The sequence below is a fragment of the Antennarius striatus genome, chromosome 4 (assembly GCF_040054535.1).
Source record: "Antennarius striatus isolate MH-2024 chromosome 4, ASM4005453v1, whole genome shotgun sequence".
NCBI lineage: Eukaryota > Metazoa > Chordata > Actinopteri > Lophiiformes > Antennariidae > Antennarius > Antennarius striatus.
The window spans coordinates 4,310,364-4,325,266 of record NC_090779.1 but is presented as its reverse complement, the minus strand read 5'-3'; the positions used below and the strand labels follow the sequence as shown (position 1 = coordinate 4,325,266).

General features: G+C 42.8%; 1 protein-coding gene across 1 annotated transcript in view; it reads left to right on the top strand.

The window, feature by feature from the left end:
* Nucleotides 1-691: 691 nt before the first annotated feature.
* Nucleotides 692-14,903, top strand: part of nlrc5 (NLR family, CARD domain containing 5) — a 59,780-nt gene continuing 45,568 nt past the window's right edge. The window contains 10 exon segments of the mRNA XM_068312057.1: nucleotides 692-1,092; nucleotides 1,662-1,706; nucleotides 2,847-2,948; nucleotides 4,208-4,384; nucleotides 4,506-4,660; nucleotides 5,089-5,220; nucleotides 6,817-7,100; nucleotides 9,108-9,136; nucleotides 10,157-10,592; nucleotides 10,877-11,030. Coding sequence (XP_068168158.1) covers nucleotides 765-1,092; nucleotides 1,662-1,706; nucleotides 2,847-2,948; nucleotides 4,208-4,384; nucleotides 4,506-4,660; nucleotides 5,089-5,220; nucleotides 6,817-7,100; nucleotides 9,108-9,136; nucleotides 10,157-10,592; nucleotides 10,877-11,030 — 1,842 coding nt within the window. The 5' untranslated portion in view covers nucleotides 692-764.

Below are 14,903 nucleotides of genomic sequence, written 5' to 3'. Positions count from 1 at the left end.
GCACTCCTTACAGCAGCATATAACACCCGTTGACTGCTGACCCTTCCAGAACTTCAGGTGTGCGCCAAAGGCGCATTCCAACTCGTGGCGCGTACCTGTTGTATATACCGGGCTGCACGGAACCGGTCGGCTTGTGCGAACCCCCGCCTTAGACCCCAGGTAGATAACCAGAGCATGTGGTTCAAGACAAATTATGGGTGTCATTTCAAAAGCGAAGAATCCTGTAAAAGCATATTTGCGTGGTGCTGATGCGTCAGTTCCCTCTCAGTCATAAGACAGAGACTACAGAGCTGCATGTGGTGTGTTCTCTCCTTTACTCATTGGTCTATTGTCATGTGTTTTGTCTCCATTTCTCTCCGCTGTGTGATTGTGTTTCTGGACGTGTGTGTTTGTTTATCTCTCCTGTCAAATGTAACTACAGTAAAAAACAACAACAAACAATACAAAACAAAAAAACCTTAACAAAACAGAAACTATTTCATTTGTGTGATGACTGATGTCGCTCCTCCCTTCTCTGCCTGCTCTGCTTCCAAACGTGTTCAACACAGCCTGGCCTGTCTTCTGTGTGACAGCAGCAGTTGTGAGTATGACGTGGACGTCATTCTGTTGTTGGTGACTCAGGCTGTGTGGTTCAGATGCTACATGCTCAAAGAGAGAGCATTGTTTGCTGCGTCATTAGATATCTTTCTAACGACAGCAGCTCTGTTTCATGCAAGGCTTGAGTTCATGTTTACTTGTTTACTCCCAGCTGATGGCTGCTTACCATGAATGAGGAGGCTGACACACTCAGTGAAAATGTGAATGACATCCTGGTCCAGGAATCCTCAGAACTGCTCCCCATCCTCTGCAGTCAGTCGCCCTCAGTCATAATGAAGCTGTACCAAATGATACCCGGTGATGCTGCACTGAATGTCAGCCACCTGACATCTTCTGGAGCAGGACTAACAGAATGCATGAGAGCCATGTTGGAGTATTTTATAATGGCCAGTGTTACAGATTGCTGTAACTTCCTTCAGAGTGTGTGCATGCTGTGTGAGAGCATCCCTACGCGTCTGGAGTCCAGAGCCATGTCAGCGACTGACAATGTGAATAGTGAGTATAAAAAGATTTTATATGATGACACGCGGTGCCAATCCTTGACCAGAGGTTTTATGCTGAGCATTGTCAAGGTGAGATCATCCTGACCAGCTTTTCTTTGTGTGAGCTGGACCAACTAACCCTAAGACCCAGTCAGAGATGCGTATCAAGATAGCGGTTATCAACTTGCTTAGTTAACTAAGAATTTGTGCTTCATGTTTTATGTCATTTTACTGTTGTTCTGCACAGAATTGGTGATTTATTTCCACCCATTAAACTAAATTCAAGTGAAAAATAGAAACCTAGAAGGTTCTACATCAGTACCTTGTGAAGTTTTCTCCTATCTTGACTCCAAATTGAATCAACAGCTTGAACTACTGGGTTACTCACAAGACAGTGGTTTTCCCATTGAATCATACACTTCAGTTAGGTTTTGTTTGTCTTATTGCTCATACAGCAGCATTTTGGGAATACTCAAATGTGCTCAGTTCAAACAACGACTGTGTGTTGTTGTTGTTATTTTGTGGTTAAAATTCTACCTTTGTGTGCTAGCCTACCTAACAGTGTTCTTTGTGATTGTTCAGCTGAAACCAGATGGGCTCCAGCCACAGAACCGTTGTCACACACAGGTAATTAAGTGTTTTGTCCTAATGTCAATCTGTGCACGTGTGCAGGTGTTTCAGGCACATCTTACGACACTTCAGTTGATTTAAAAATGCTAAATAAACAGTATTCAGCTCAATAAACCTAACCTACTTGCACCACATGCTAATTATTGTTAGCCATGCAATCTCACAGCCTGTTCTTGGTGAAATCCGTTTCTTCGGTTTGGATGAATTACTTTTTCTTTATTTGCCTCGTAGTGATTTTGCCCTCTAGAGATATTCTGCATGCTTCTGAATTTTGTTGCTTTGTACTGACATATTCAGTGACAATAAAGTTGAATCTAATCTAATCTAGCCACAGCGAATCAGTTGCATCCATCTAACCCTGTCTTCTGCATCCTCTTCTCTCACACCAACTACCTTCATGTCCTCTTTCACTACATCCATAAACCTCCTCTTTGGTCTTCCTCTAGGCCTCCTGCCTGGCAGTTCAAAACTCAGCTTCCTTCTACCAATATATTCACTATCTCTCCTCTGGACAAGTGCAGACGATCTCAGTCTGGCCTCTCTGACTTTATCTCCAAAACCTCTAACATGTGCTGTCCCTCTGATGTACTCATTCCTGATCCTATCCATCCTGGTTACTCCCAAAGAGAACCTCAGCATCTTCATCTCTGCTACCTCCAGCTCTGTCTCCTGTCTTTTCCTCAGTGACACTGTCTCTAGACCAAACAACATCACTGGTCTCACCACAGTTTTGTACACCTTTCCTTTCATTTTAGGTGAAACTCTTCTATCACAAATAGTCACACACCTGACACTTTTCTCCACCCGTACCATCCTGCCTGTACACACATCTTCACCTCTTTTCCAGACTCTCCATTGCTCTGGACTGTTGACTCTAAGTACTTAAAATCCACCACCTTCTTGATCTCTTCTCCGTGTAACCTCACTCTTCCACTTGGGTCCTTCTCATTCACACACATGTACTCTGTCTTACTGCGGCTAACCTTCATTCCTCTCCTTTCCAGAACAAACCTCCACCTCTCTAGCTTCTCCTCCACTTGTTCCGTGCTCTCACTGCAGATCACAATCTAATCTTATTTTATCTAATCTAATCTTATGTAATATATAGCTTCGTAAAAGAACTTAAAGAATTGACAGTGGAATGCCACTGTGGTGAGAAGCTGCAGGTTGCAACAAATAATACCTATTCGGTGATGACTTCTTTCTTTCACTTTGGGAATCCCAAACGTCCTCGGATTGGTAGAACTCACTCAAAAACTTTGTGTTACATTGCAGCTACATGTATAAATATAACCCAAACGGGGAGATGTCTATTCACTAAATAAAGTTCATGGATACGATGGAATGAATACTGAACAGCAGATTTAACCTTAAACCCAACAAATACAGACAAAAAAAAACAATTAAAAACTGTGTTCTCACTCTACACCTGTAACAGGACACACAAAAAGGTCTTTTGTGTTATGAATTTTTGCAATGTTAAAAAATGTATAATCCAAACCAAAATTGTGTTGTAGCAGGATTTAAAATTTGTAAAACTTTCTCTGAGGTAAACAGATTGGGGACATTTCAACGTAAAATATATAGCAAGTGGTAGATGAGACACGATCAGCAGAGGGTACACCTCCAACAAGGCTGAAAAGTCCTACATATCACTGTTTAGTCTGGAAATCGATTCAGTAGCTTTTAATAGGGAAAATATTTTAAAGAATACAATAAAGATTTGGAATGAACCCAACTTTAATAATGCCATTCTTAGCTCCTTCCCTATCCTTCTACCGAGTTTCACAGACATCTGTCCAGTAGACCTGGTTTGATTTTACAAACCAATAAATAAGCCTCATAACAAACAGATGGTCATGGCTGAAATAATGTCCTTGATTGAAGTAATCATATATTTTGTGGATTGGTGGATTTACTGTCACTGGAAAGACAAAGATCCACCTTGTAACAATCAGGAATGTCGAGAATCTCTGTAAAGAAAATGTAACCATAAAAATGCAAAGTGAGTTTACACGGATATAAAGAACCAAAAGACTGTTTTCATTCCACAGTGGTGTAATTATGGGAGTGAATCAGGCATCCCTGCTATGTTTTTATGGAGTATTACATTACCAGGGTCAACACACATGTCAGTGTTGACCCTGAGCCATAGCAACCTCAGTTAGATGTCTGAGTTGGGGCATTTAAAGCATGGTTCCATTGGATTGTACCTTTTCTAACCAAATAAAAGGTTTCTTATACCATGAAGGAATGTCTATATTGAGTTAGGACTACTCAAAAAATATTTTGTCTCAGTTATAAAATATTAACAATACATTATCAGCAAAGATTTTGTTGAAATAAAACTTAAATAAGAGGACAGTCTGTTGTGTATTCTATTGTAAATCTATAGTTCCTTTGTGGTGCAGCCTTACAAATATTCAAGAACAAGTTTCTCTGCAAATAAAGAACAAGTAGTTTATTAATGTGTATTTTGTAATGTGTTCTGTCCACAGACCATTGGAACCAATACATTGTTCTTGCGAAGAACTTACTTTTGAAAAGGTGGGAACAACTAAGTGAGAAACTGGTGATGGATATGTCACTGGAGAATGTGTGGGTCAGTCTGAGAACACTGAACAGAAGCAGGAAGAGACCCGGCCAGATCACAATCAGAGGCAGCAAAACACCAGGTTATCAAATACTCTATAAAATGCACTCATATGTTGCGCATGTTTGTGAGAAATGATGGCATGAAAGTGGTGAATGTACAGAACATTCTTCTGTATGTTAATTTTTTTTAAATCAATTCAGAGCCTGATTGGGATTCTGGGTCTATGGAGTCCAGAATGAAATTGGAGACCTTTCTCTTGGATTGTAAGGGAAAAGTGACAGTCCTCACTGGTTAGTCTGGATCAGGAAAAACCCTGCTGATGTCTAGTTCAGGACAGCAGTTGGCTCTTGAAATGGTGAGTTGACAGTTAGTCATTGGTACTAGCATTAACAGAGATGTTCTGAGCCAATCTGCGTGACTGGAGTGTAGAAAGACAAAGCTACTTCCAGCTTCACTTCAGGAGGAACCACAACAATTTATATGCCATAGTCTGTTGAAACATCTTGGTTAGAAGTGTTTCATGTGTCAGGCAGTCACATGCTTTCATTTTCATCCCTGCTTCAGGCCGAAGGCTCAGCCACCTTTTCACCAGCCTAACACGCTGGGAGGAAGTTAAAAACAACACTTATAAAACCAGCAGATAATAGATGTCTTCAAGATTGATTATGTTTTTCAAACACCTATTAATAGTCACTGATGTAAAAGAAAAGTGCCATTGCCACTTCCACTCTTGTTTCTATGTTTTGTAAATGCTCTTATTTTGTATTTCTCTATTTTAGTTAGGGCCCTATCCCTTCATCCTGCCTGTTTGTCCTGCTCGAGATTCGTCAGCTCTACTTGGTGTCCCGTCCTCTCTGCCTGTCTGAGCTGCTATACCGATACTTTCTACCTCCAGAAGGAGATAATGATGAAAAGGTATGTAGGTAGCTAACTTTAAACAGTGTCAGATCCCTATGAATTCTTATGAAATTAGCATTTTAGACAGTGTCTACTGAAATCAGTTTTCATATTTGAAGTTTGTTCTATGAAGATAAATTACATTTCAGTGAAAGAATCTTAAGGTAACAGAGGACAAAAGGCCATGATCTCTCTTAAATGTTAAAAATCAGCATTTTTCATGTTTTTCTCTTGCTTGTTTTCCTGTCTCAGTTCCTCTTTCATCTCTTGTCGGAATCCTCGCATCTGTCCCTTCCACCCAGAAAAAACAAAAACAATATTAAGCAAATATACAGTACAGGTTTGCTCTTATTTCAGACAGCTGCGGGATGACCATATACTTTTATCCCTCGCACATTTATGCATCAACACGCGAGACTTCACCTCATCGCGGATTTTTAGTAGGTAGTTACATGATACTGTATGCGCATTCTATTGGCTGACGGCATCCAGAAGTGCGCTATGTTCTGTGAGTCTCGGAATGCAATGCACTTCCGTGACACACAAAAGTGCTTTAAACAGTCGATAAGAGTGTGGGAAAAGGTAATACAAATACAATGTGGTTTAATATCAGTGTGGGGAGGGTTCACAAACGTTTAAATTAACGCAAATAATAAGATAAATAATTTGTCGCGGAATTCGTTATTCGTGTGTGGTTCCTGAACGCATTAATCACGAGAATTGAGGGCACACTGTAGTTCAATTCTGCAAATGTCATTCAGTCATGGCAATATTTTTTTAAATAATTTTAAATTTGCTTGTAGTAAAATGTACAAATGTATGTATGTCAGAATTAATTTATAAGACCCCTTCAAGTTTGTTCCAAAGACCCAGGTGTATACCTCCCAATGTAACAGAGGACAGTAACTTCCCTCTGAGCTACCACTAATATTAGATGATCTTTTATTGTTCATAAGCATTCATTCAGTGTTCATCATTCACAGAGAGAGAGAAATGTTCAACGTTAGTTATTTATGATCCATTGGTGTGTGAGTAACGGCATTAATTGTTACTGCTCCTCATAAACAGGTGTGGCCTGCGCAGTGCAACTGCTAGCAACATATGCATGTTTGTGTGAAAGTTGGGTTGTGTTGAGTTGTCATTTAGACTGGAAAGGTGCCGTGTCAATACAGTTCATCTGCAGTCCACTCCTGGGGTGTTGATGTAATGTACCAAGTACATACAAACTAGCAAGAGTAAAGACAGCAACATCCTAAGCGATAGCTTGAGGTCATCAAACACATTGAAATATGAGGAAAGAGACTTTTGTGATTGTGTTCTTTTTCATTACATGCAGAGATGAGGACCAGACTGGGACAGGTTTGGTTTTAGGTTTGGAGGCAAAAGTGAAGTCAGGTCTTCAATCAGAATAATAACAGGAGTGACTTCTGTGTTACATTTATGCTTAACTATCTCAGTGTTTATAATATTCCCATGGCATCCCTTATCTGCTCATCAGTCATACTGGTTGTCGATCAGTAGTACAACCAGAAGTGTAGGTTTAATTTATTACCAATATAACCTGTTAATTTTTCTTTTACTTTATTGACTTACATATTCTGTCTTTCTGAGCAGCAAGCCTTTATGGAGTACCTTCTTTCCAACCCAGAACAAAGCTGTTGGGTTCTGGATGGATATGATGAGTTTCACAGCAAGTTCTCCAGAACAAAGGTGGAGGAAGAGCTACTGGACCCAGAACACCCTCTTCCCATTTCAGATCTCATCTTAGGCTTGTTGCATCGACAGCTTCTTCCAGGCTGTACTGTGATTGTCACCTGTCGTGCAACGTGTTACGATTTGGAATTCGTATTGAATAAAGTCGGGCAGCTGCTGAAGTGGGACAGCCAGATTATCAAGGAGTATGTGTATGTAACCCAGGTTTATAGTAATTAATTTAAATTACAGACACTCCCTTAATGCGTGCATTTTGTAGACGCTCCCTGAGTGGAGGGGGGGGCGTTCCCTAGAACCAGGAAGTAAAAAATAAAAACCAGGACGGCTCGTGTGGACAGGTGAAGCTGGAGGAATGCATGGAACGGCACGCAGAGAGAGTTCCATGATATCTATTTTTTTCATCGGACACAGGGAAAGTGAATAACTTCGGAATATGTTGTATCTTCCCATAACGTGGAAGTTGGTAACGTGGTGTTCCCACTGTTACGAGAGAGACACAGCAGAGCCAATTAGCGTTTTTTCTTTCAAGTGTTTTCCATTGATTATCCTGGTGAGTTGGCTGTTCAATACTGACATTCGTTACATTTGTTTAATGCTACCATGAAAGATAGTATGAAGTAAAAAACCAGTCTGGATAAATCTGTTTGCGTACTGTTCAGTGTTTTATTTTGAGATTATTATGCTGGTTGTAAATGCAAATTAAGTAAGCACATGTGTTGTGTGTATATGGATAAGTTAATGTTCTGGAAATGAGTAAAACACTAATATGATTGATTGAGAGGTGAATGAAGAGACAATGGACTATTAGTATAACAAACAAAAAAAGCATCTATTGTGATGATTCTGCTGGTGTTGAGATCATATATAATTTTCTGCACACTCTGGCTGTGCAGGCTGGTTTTTTTTTTTTAGGGAGAACTCTCCCTGATGACCAAGTGGATGATCCTTAACACCAACCCTGGGAAGACTTCACCCTCGTCCAATAGTTGAGCCGTTAAAGAGGACGATAGGAATAAACTGATAAGAGACTTCAAGGAGGAGCACTTCTTTCCCCTCTTCCGTGGTGAATTTGGAACTTTTTTTGTTGTTGTTTTTTTCTCCACTGAGATCTCAGGATATATATATACCTGTGTGTGTATATATATATATATATATATATATATATATATATATATATATTTTTTTTTGTTTGTTTTTTTTTTTTGGGCCCAACAATGGATAATTGGAAGGGTTTAAGCATAGTAAGGTTGACGGTTGGTTGGATATTTTTTTTGCATTTTTCTGTGTACACTCACTTATTTTATTTTTTGCAGCATTTTTGTGTATTGTTTATATACAGTATTTGAATTGCCTAGTTGAGGTATAAGGAGTGACATGTTGATGAAACCAAAGAAGGGAAGTGGAAAAAAGGGAGGAAACGGAACAAAACTGATACATTTAAATATATTTTTCTTCTTATACTTCCACGGTGTCTGAGTGTTTTTTTGTGTGCTGGAGGTCTTACTGCTCTATATAGAGTTGCTACTACCAATTTCCTTATTGAACCATCATCCATCCATTCATTCTCTTCCGCTTATCCGGGGTCGGGTCGCGGGGGCAGCAGCTTAAGCAGGGAAGCCCAGACTTCCCTCTCCCTAGCCACTTCATCCAGCTCCTCCGGGAGAATCCCAAGGCGTTCCCAGGCCAGCCGGGAGACATAGTCTCTCCAGCGTGTCCTTATTGAACCTAAAGATCTTAATTCACAGAGTTCCAAATATTGATGATAATGATAACCTACAGGTAAGCCAGGGTTACATGTACACGGTCTTTGAAGCGAAAGGTAAAGAAAATGTGCTTTTATTTTTGGTATGTATATTATTGGAATTAGAGGGAATGCTCCATTCCCATAGTTTGTGGTACCAAATTTCACTATTTTACATGTATGCCACGGGAAGTACTACACATTTGGTGGACTGCTCACTAGGTACAGAATTCATAGGTAGTACTACTCCTTGGTGATACTACATATTTTGGAGCATTACACCAATTTTGAAAGCAGACTTATGTGTGTGACACTGATTTGTAAAGTCTGAAAAAAGTCGATCGTATTTGGATGTTCTGCCATATTAGAAATGTGATTTATGAAAACAGCACATCGTCATCCTAAGACACTTTTACTCTAAATGGTCTCTATGCTCGTTTAAAAGTGTCAGGTATATTGATGATCTTTATGGTATCCAAGTATTTGTATTTCACATACAGTTGTTGTGGCAATGTTGTCACATTATTAGAATGATTTTCAAGCAGAATATGAAAACAAATTATGTGTTGAAGACATGCCAAAAAATTCCCTCTTGTGTACTTTTGAAATTAAAGTGTTCACCTTCTCACACATTCTGATTGGTTTACTGACCTCTGCTGAATTTGAGGTCAGGCAGTTTCATGTTGTCACTAAACTTCATGAATGAAAGCCAGAAGCTTTTATTGTCATTACACAATTGTACAACGAAATTACCAGATAAGATGGACAGTTGGTCCTGAGCTGTTTGTTGGGCTTTGAACCCGTGATTTTTTTGCTGTGAGGCAGCAGTGCTAAGCACTATGCCACTGTGCCACCAGAAAAGTCAGAACTATGAGAGTCAAGTAGATATTACCAAATATCTGCAGTTTAATTGTCTAAATCAGGGGGCCCCAACCTTTTTTTCTCCACGGACCGGTCGGTTTAATTTCAGACAGTATTTTCACAGACCGACCTTTAAGGTGTGGCAGATAAATACATCAAAATTCAATGATATGGCCAGCATGAAAACTGTAATTTTCTTTTTCTTTGAAATCGTAGGCTCTTTTATTCTGTGCAAAGAAACTTTCCAAAGACATTTGTTTTTTGTTTTTTTTTCCAAGCTTGAGACTTTCAATTTAAATGTAATGTATTCTGTGTTAGTGGCCGGAGCAGCCTGTTGAAGAAGGTAGACATGTGACCGAGGCGAGCATTTTGACAAACATCAAGAGTGACTCAAGACAGATGTAGAGGAGAGAATCCAGTAATTTTCCAAAAGAAAACGTAGTTCAGAATCATATCATAAATAAAAGAGAAATAATAAAGACTCTGTATTCTTTCTGTGCGGCTCAGTACCAACTGACCCTTAGACCTGTACAGGTCCGTGATCTGGGGGTTAGGGACTATTGGTCTAAATAAAAGAGAGCATTACAGGTCTACCTCCACTCAGTGCTTTATGTTTCTACTTCAAATGTCACACAGCAAACAGAGCTTTTGCGCTGCAGGCAGTTGACCTTCTTTCAAGTCCACACCTCGCCATGTCATCCCTTCCTGCCCTCTGCAACATCTGCTGCCTCTGTCTGGAGCATTTATTGGTAGAAGGGATGGATGCGAGGGTTCCGACATCAGATGGAAGAGGAACTGAGACAGGAAAACAAGAAAGAGAAAAACATGAAACAAGAATTACTAAGCCAGGAGAAGACAAAAGTAAAAGGGCTGCTCATGCACAAGGAGGAAACAGACGGTGTGAGGATACTGTGATGGATGAAACGAGTGATAGAGGCCAGCGACTTCCAACAGGAGCCAAGATACCCTCCACACTTACCCAGGTCTACCTCACTGTCCTTGCTGCATTTCTGAGACAAGACCCTGAGAAGAGAGGAGGGGAAAACATGGAAAAGAGAATAACAACACAACAGAGGTGAAGACTTGACAACTAAACATATTCACACACTTTCACTCTGACGCATCAGTGTATTTGATTGAAAAGAGAAAGTTTGAGGAAGGTTTGTTAAATGCATGAAGCATTTCATACAGAGAGGATAAAATATTTTTAAGATTTTACAAATTTTTTTAAAAAGTGAATAGAATTGAAAATAAATGTGTGAAGCAAAAATGTCACAAACAAAGTCACTCTTCACAATCAGCTAATTTGTAATGATAGTTGGTTAGGCTGTGGATGATTTCCTCTCTGTCTTGATGCAGTACTGTGCATGTGCTGAGTCAGTATCAACCTGAGTTGTGCAAGCTGAGTCGGCTGACCTGGAAAGGAATAGAGAGCGACAAGAGCCTCTTCATGGAGGAGGACGTCCCTCCAGAGGTTTTGAAATTTTCCATCAAGACGGGGCTCATGTCACAGGTCAGACATGGTTGTACATGTCATATGTGAATGTTTATTCAACGTGTAAATACTTTAATGTGAAGGCACTGGGGAAATATCTGGAGGCAAAATAGTTCAGCACCATTTTAAGAACTTTAGTACAAAAATCTCCATTATTTAATGAATCGTAAGTGATCTGTCATTTGGGAGGTTGGCTGATCAACGTGCAACAGTAGGATGCCTCAAAAGCTGAAAACCTGGTCTGACAACAGCCGATGGCAAGGCAGCATCCTCCACTGTTCCAGTCTGCCTGTCTCCCACAATTTGGCTTCTGTTATTCTGAGAATTATTCAGTTTTCCAGCGTTGAACAGATATGCAGATCTGTTTATCCCAGCAAAACATAAAACACAACAGAAATGATCAGATCAGCTGACTCTCCCACTGTCACCAGTGTAATGCTCATTATCCTTAACTTGACTGTAAACCATCCATCCATCCATCTATCCATCGTCAACCACTTATCCGTGGCTGGGTTGCAGGCAGCAAGACGTAGTCCAGCTGAGAGACATAGTTCCTACAGCGTGTCCTAGGTCTTCCCTGAGGTGTCCTCCTGGTTGGACATGCCCGAAACACCTCCTCAGGGAGGTGTGCAGAAGGAAACCGAAACAGATGCCCGAGCCACCTCAGCTGGCTTCGCTCTAAGCGGAGGAGCAGTGGCCATACTCTGAGCTCCTCCGTGGTGACTGAGCTCCTTACCCTATCTCTAAGGCTGCGCCCAGCGAGTGTACTGAGGAAACTAATTGCAGCTGCTTGTATCTGTGATCTTGTCCTTTTGGTCATGACCCACAGCTCATGACAATAGGTGAGAGTAGGAACGTAGATTGACCGGTAAAGCAGTAGAGCTTGGTTTTGTGACTCAGCTCCTCCTTCACCACGACAGACCTAAACAGAGACCGCATCACTGCAGAAGCTGCACTGATCCATCTGTCAATCTCACGGTCCATTATTCCTTCACTCGAGCACAAGGCCCCAAGATATTTTAAACTCCTCCACTTGGGGCAAAGACTCCCCACCGACCTGAGGAGGGCACACCACCCTTTTCCAGTCGAGAACCATGGCCTCAGATTTTGAGGTGTTGATCCTCATTCCACTCACGTCATGCTCAGCTGCAAACCGTCCTAGTGCATGCTGAAGGTCCAGGTTTGATGAGGCCAACAGGACAACATCAGCAGAGATGAAATCCTTGGTCGCCTAACTGGACTCCTTCCAGACCTAGAAATTCTGTCCATAAATATTATGAACAGAACCGTTGACTGAGGGCAGCCCTGCCGAAGTCCAACATGCACCTGGAACAGGTCTGACTTACTGCCGGCAATGTGAACTGTGCTCAGGCTTCAGTCAAACAGGGACTGGACAGTCCTCAGGAAAGGGCCTCGAACCCCATACTCACAAAGCACTCTCCACAAGATACCACAAGGGACACGGTCGAACGCCTTCTGCAGATCCACAAAACACATGTAGACTGGTTGGGCAAACGCCTATGAACCCTCTAGTACCTGATGGAGAGTGTAGTGTTCCGCAACCAGGACGAAAACTGCATTGTTCCTCCTGAATCCGCGGTTCGACTATATACCCTGAAGTAGACTTTCCCCGGGAAGCTGAGGAGTGTGACCCCCCTATAGTTGGAACACATCCTTTGGTTCCCCTTTTAGAAAAGAGGGACCATCACCCTGGTCTGCCAATCCAAAGGTACTGTCCCCGACTGCCATGAGATGTTGTAGAGACTGTCAACCATGACAGTCCCTGCACATTCAGAGATTTGAAGTACTCAGGGCGAATCTCATCCACCCCTGGTGCTTTGCCATCAAGGATTTTGGCAACCACCTTGGTGACTTCAGTTTGGGTGATGAACGAGTCCACCTCTGAGACCTCAGCCTCTGCTTCCTCTGTGTAAACATGGTAGCAGGATTGAGGAGATCCTCAAAGTACTCTTTCCACCGCCCGACAATCTCAGTCGAGGTCAGCAGCTCTCCGCCTCGACTGTAAACAGTGTCTGCTGTGTACCACTTTCCCCTCCTGAGACGCCGAATGGTTTGCCAGAATTTCTTCGAGGCTGACCAATAGTTCTCCTCCATGGCCTTCCCAAACTCCTCCCAAACCCGAGTTTTGCCTCGGTGACTACTCGAGCTGCTGTACGCCTGGCCTGTCTGTACCTGTAAGCTGCCTCCGGAGTCCCACAATTCAACAAGATTTGATAGGACTCCTTCTTCAGCTTAATGGCAACCCTTACTTCCGGTGTCCACCACTGGGTTCGGGGTTTACCACCGCGACAGGCACCAGAGATCTTGCGACCACAACTCCGAGCAGCCACTTTGACAATGGAAGTGGAGAACATGGTCCACTCTGACTCATTGACACCAGCCCCCTGTGGGATCTGAGAGAAGCTCTTCCAGAGGTGGAAGTTGAATACCTCACTGGGGAGGGTTCTGCCAGATGTTCCCAACAGACTATCAAAACATGTTTGGGCCTGCCAAGTCTGTCTGGTCCCCTGCTCTGCCAGCGGATCCAGCTCACCACCAGCTCTGCCCCTCTCTTCACCCAAGTGTCTAAAACAGGCGGTCGATGGTCTGATGATACAGCAACAAAGTCGATCATCAACATCTAGGGTGTCCTGGTGCCATGTGCACTTATGGACATCCCTGTTATTGAACAAGGTGTTTGTTATGGACAAACTGTGACTAGCACAGAAGTCCAATAACAGAACACCACTCGTGTTCACATCGGGGAGGCTGTTCATCCCAATTACCCCTTTCCAGGTCTCACTGTCATTGCCCACGTGACCGTGGAAGTCCCCAAGGAGAACAATGGAGTCCCTACTTGGACCACTTTTCAATACCCTTCCCAGGGACTCCAAGAAGGCCGGATATTCCGCACTGCTGTTTAGCCCATAGGCCAAAACAACAGTGAGACACCTGTCCCCAACCTGAAGGCGCAGGGACGCGACCCTCTCGTTCACTGAGGTGAACTCCAACATATGACGGCTGAGCTGTGGGGCTATAAGCAAGCCCACACCAGCCCACTGCCTCTCAGCTTGGGCAACACCAAAAAAGTGGAGAGTCCAGCCCATCTCAAGGATTTGGGTTCCAGAGCTCGGGGTCTGGAACCGTCTGTGGTTGGAGGTGAGCCCAAATATATCTAGTCGGTGCCTCTCAACCCCCCTCACAAGGTCTGGCTCCTTTCCCCCCAGCTAGGTGACATTCCATGTCCATAGACCTAAACTCTTTGTATGGGAATTGGGTCGTCGAGCCCCATGCTGACGACTGACACCTAATCCACACTACACCCGTCCCCTACGGTTTCCTCGCCGGTGAGTCCACCGGAGGTTGGGCCCATGTCGTCTTTTCGGGCCCAGCCTGGCCGGGCCCCGTGGGCAGAAGCCCGACCACCAGGCACTTCTGTACAAGCCCCAAACCCGTGCCTGGCTCCAGGGTGGGGCCCCGGTTGTGACATATCGGGCAATGTCACGGTCCTTGTTGTTTTATTTGCCATAGGGGTTTTGTTACTGCTCTTAGTCTGGCCCGTCAGCCAGGACCTGTTTTGCCAAGGGAGACCCTAGCACGCCCCTGACAACATAGCTCCTGGGATCATTCGGGCACTCAAACTCTCTCACCACAATAAGGTGGCAGCTCTTAGGGGAGCTTGACTGTAAACTTATTTTTACATTAATAAGAAATAAATTACCTAATTCATTCATTCATCATCATCATAAGTCATCATCATCATCATCATCTTCATAATAATAATAATAATAATCTTCTTTTCCTTTCGGCTTTCCCCTTCAGGGGTTGCCACAGCGAATCAATTGCCCCATCCAACCCTGTCCTCTGCATCCTCCTCTCTCACACCAACTA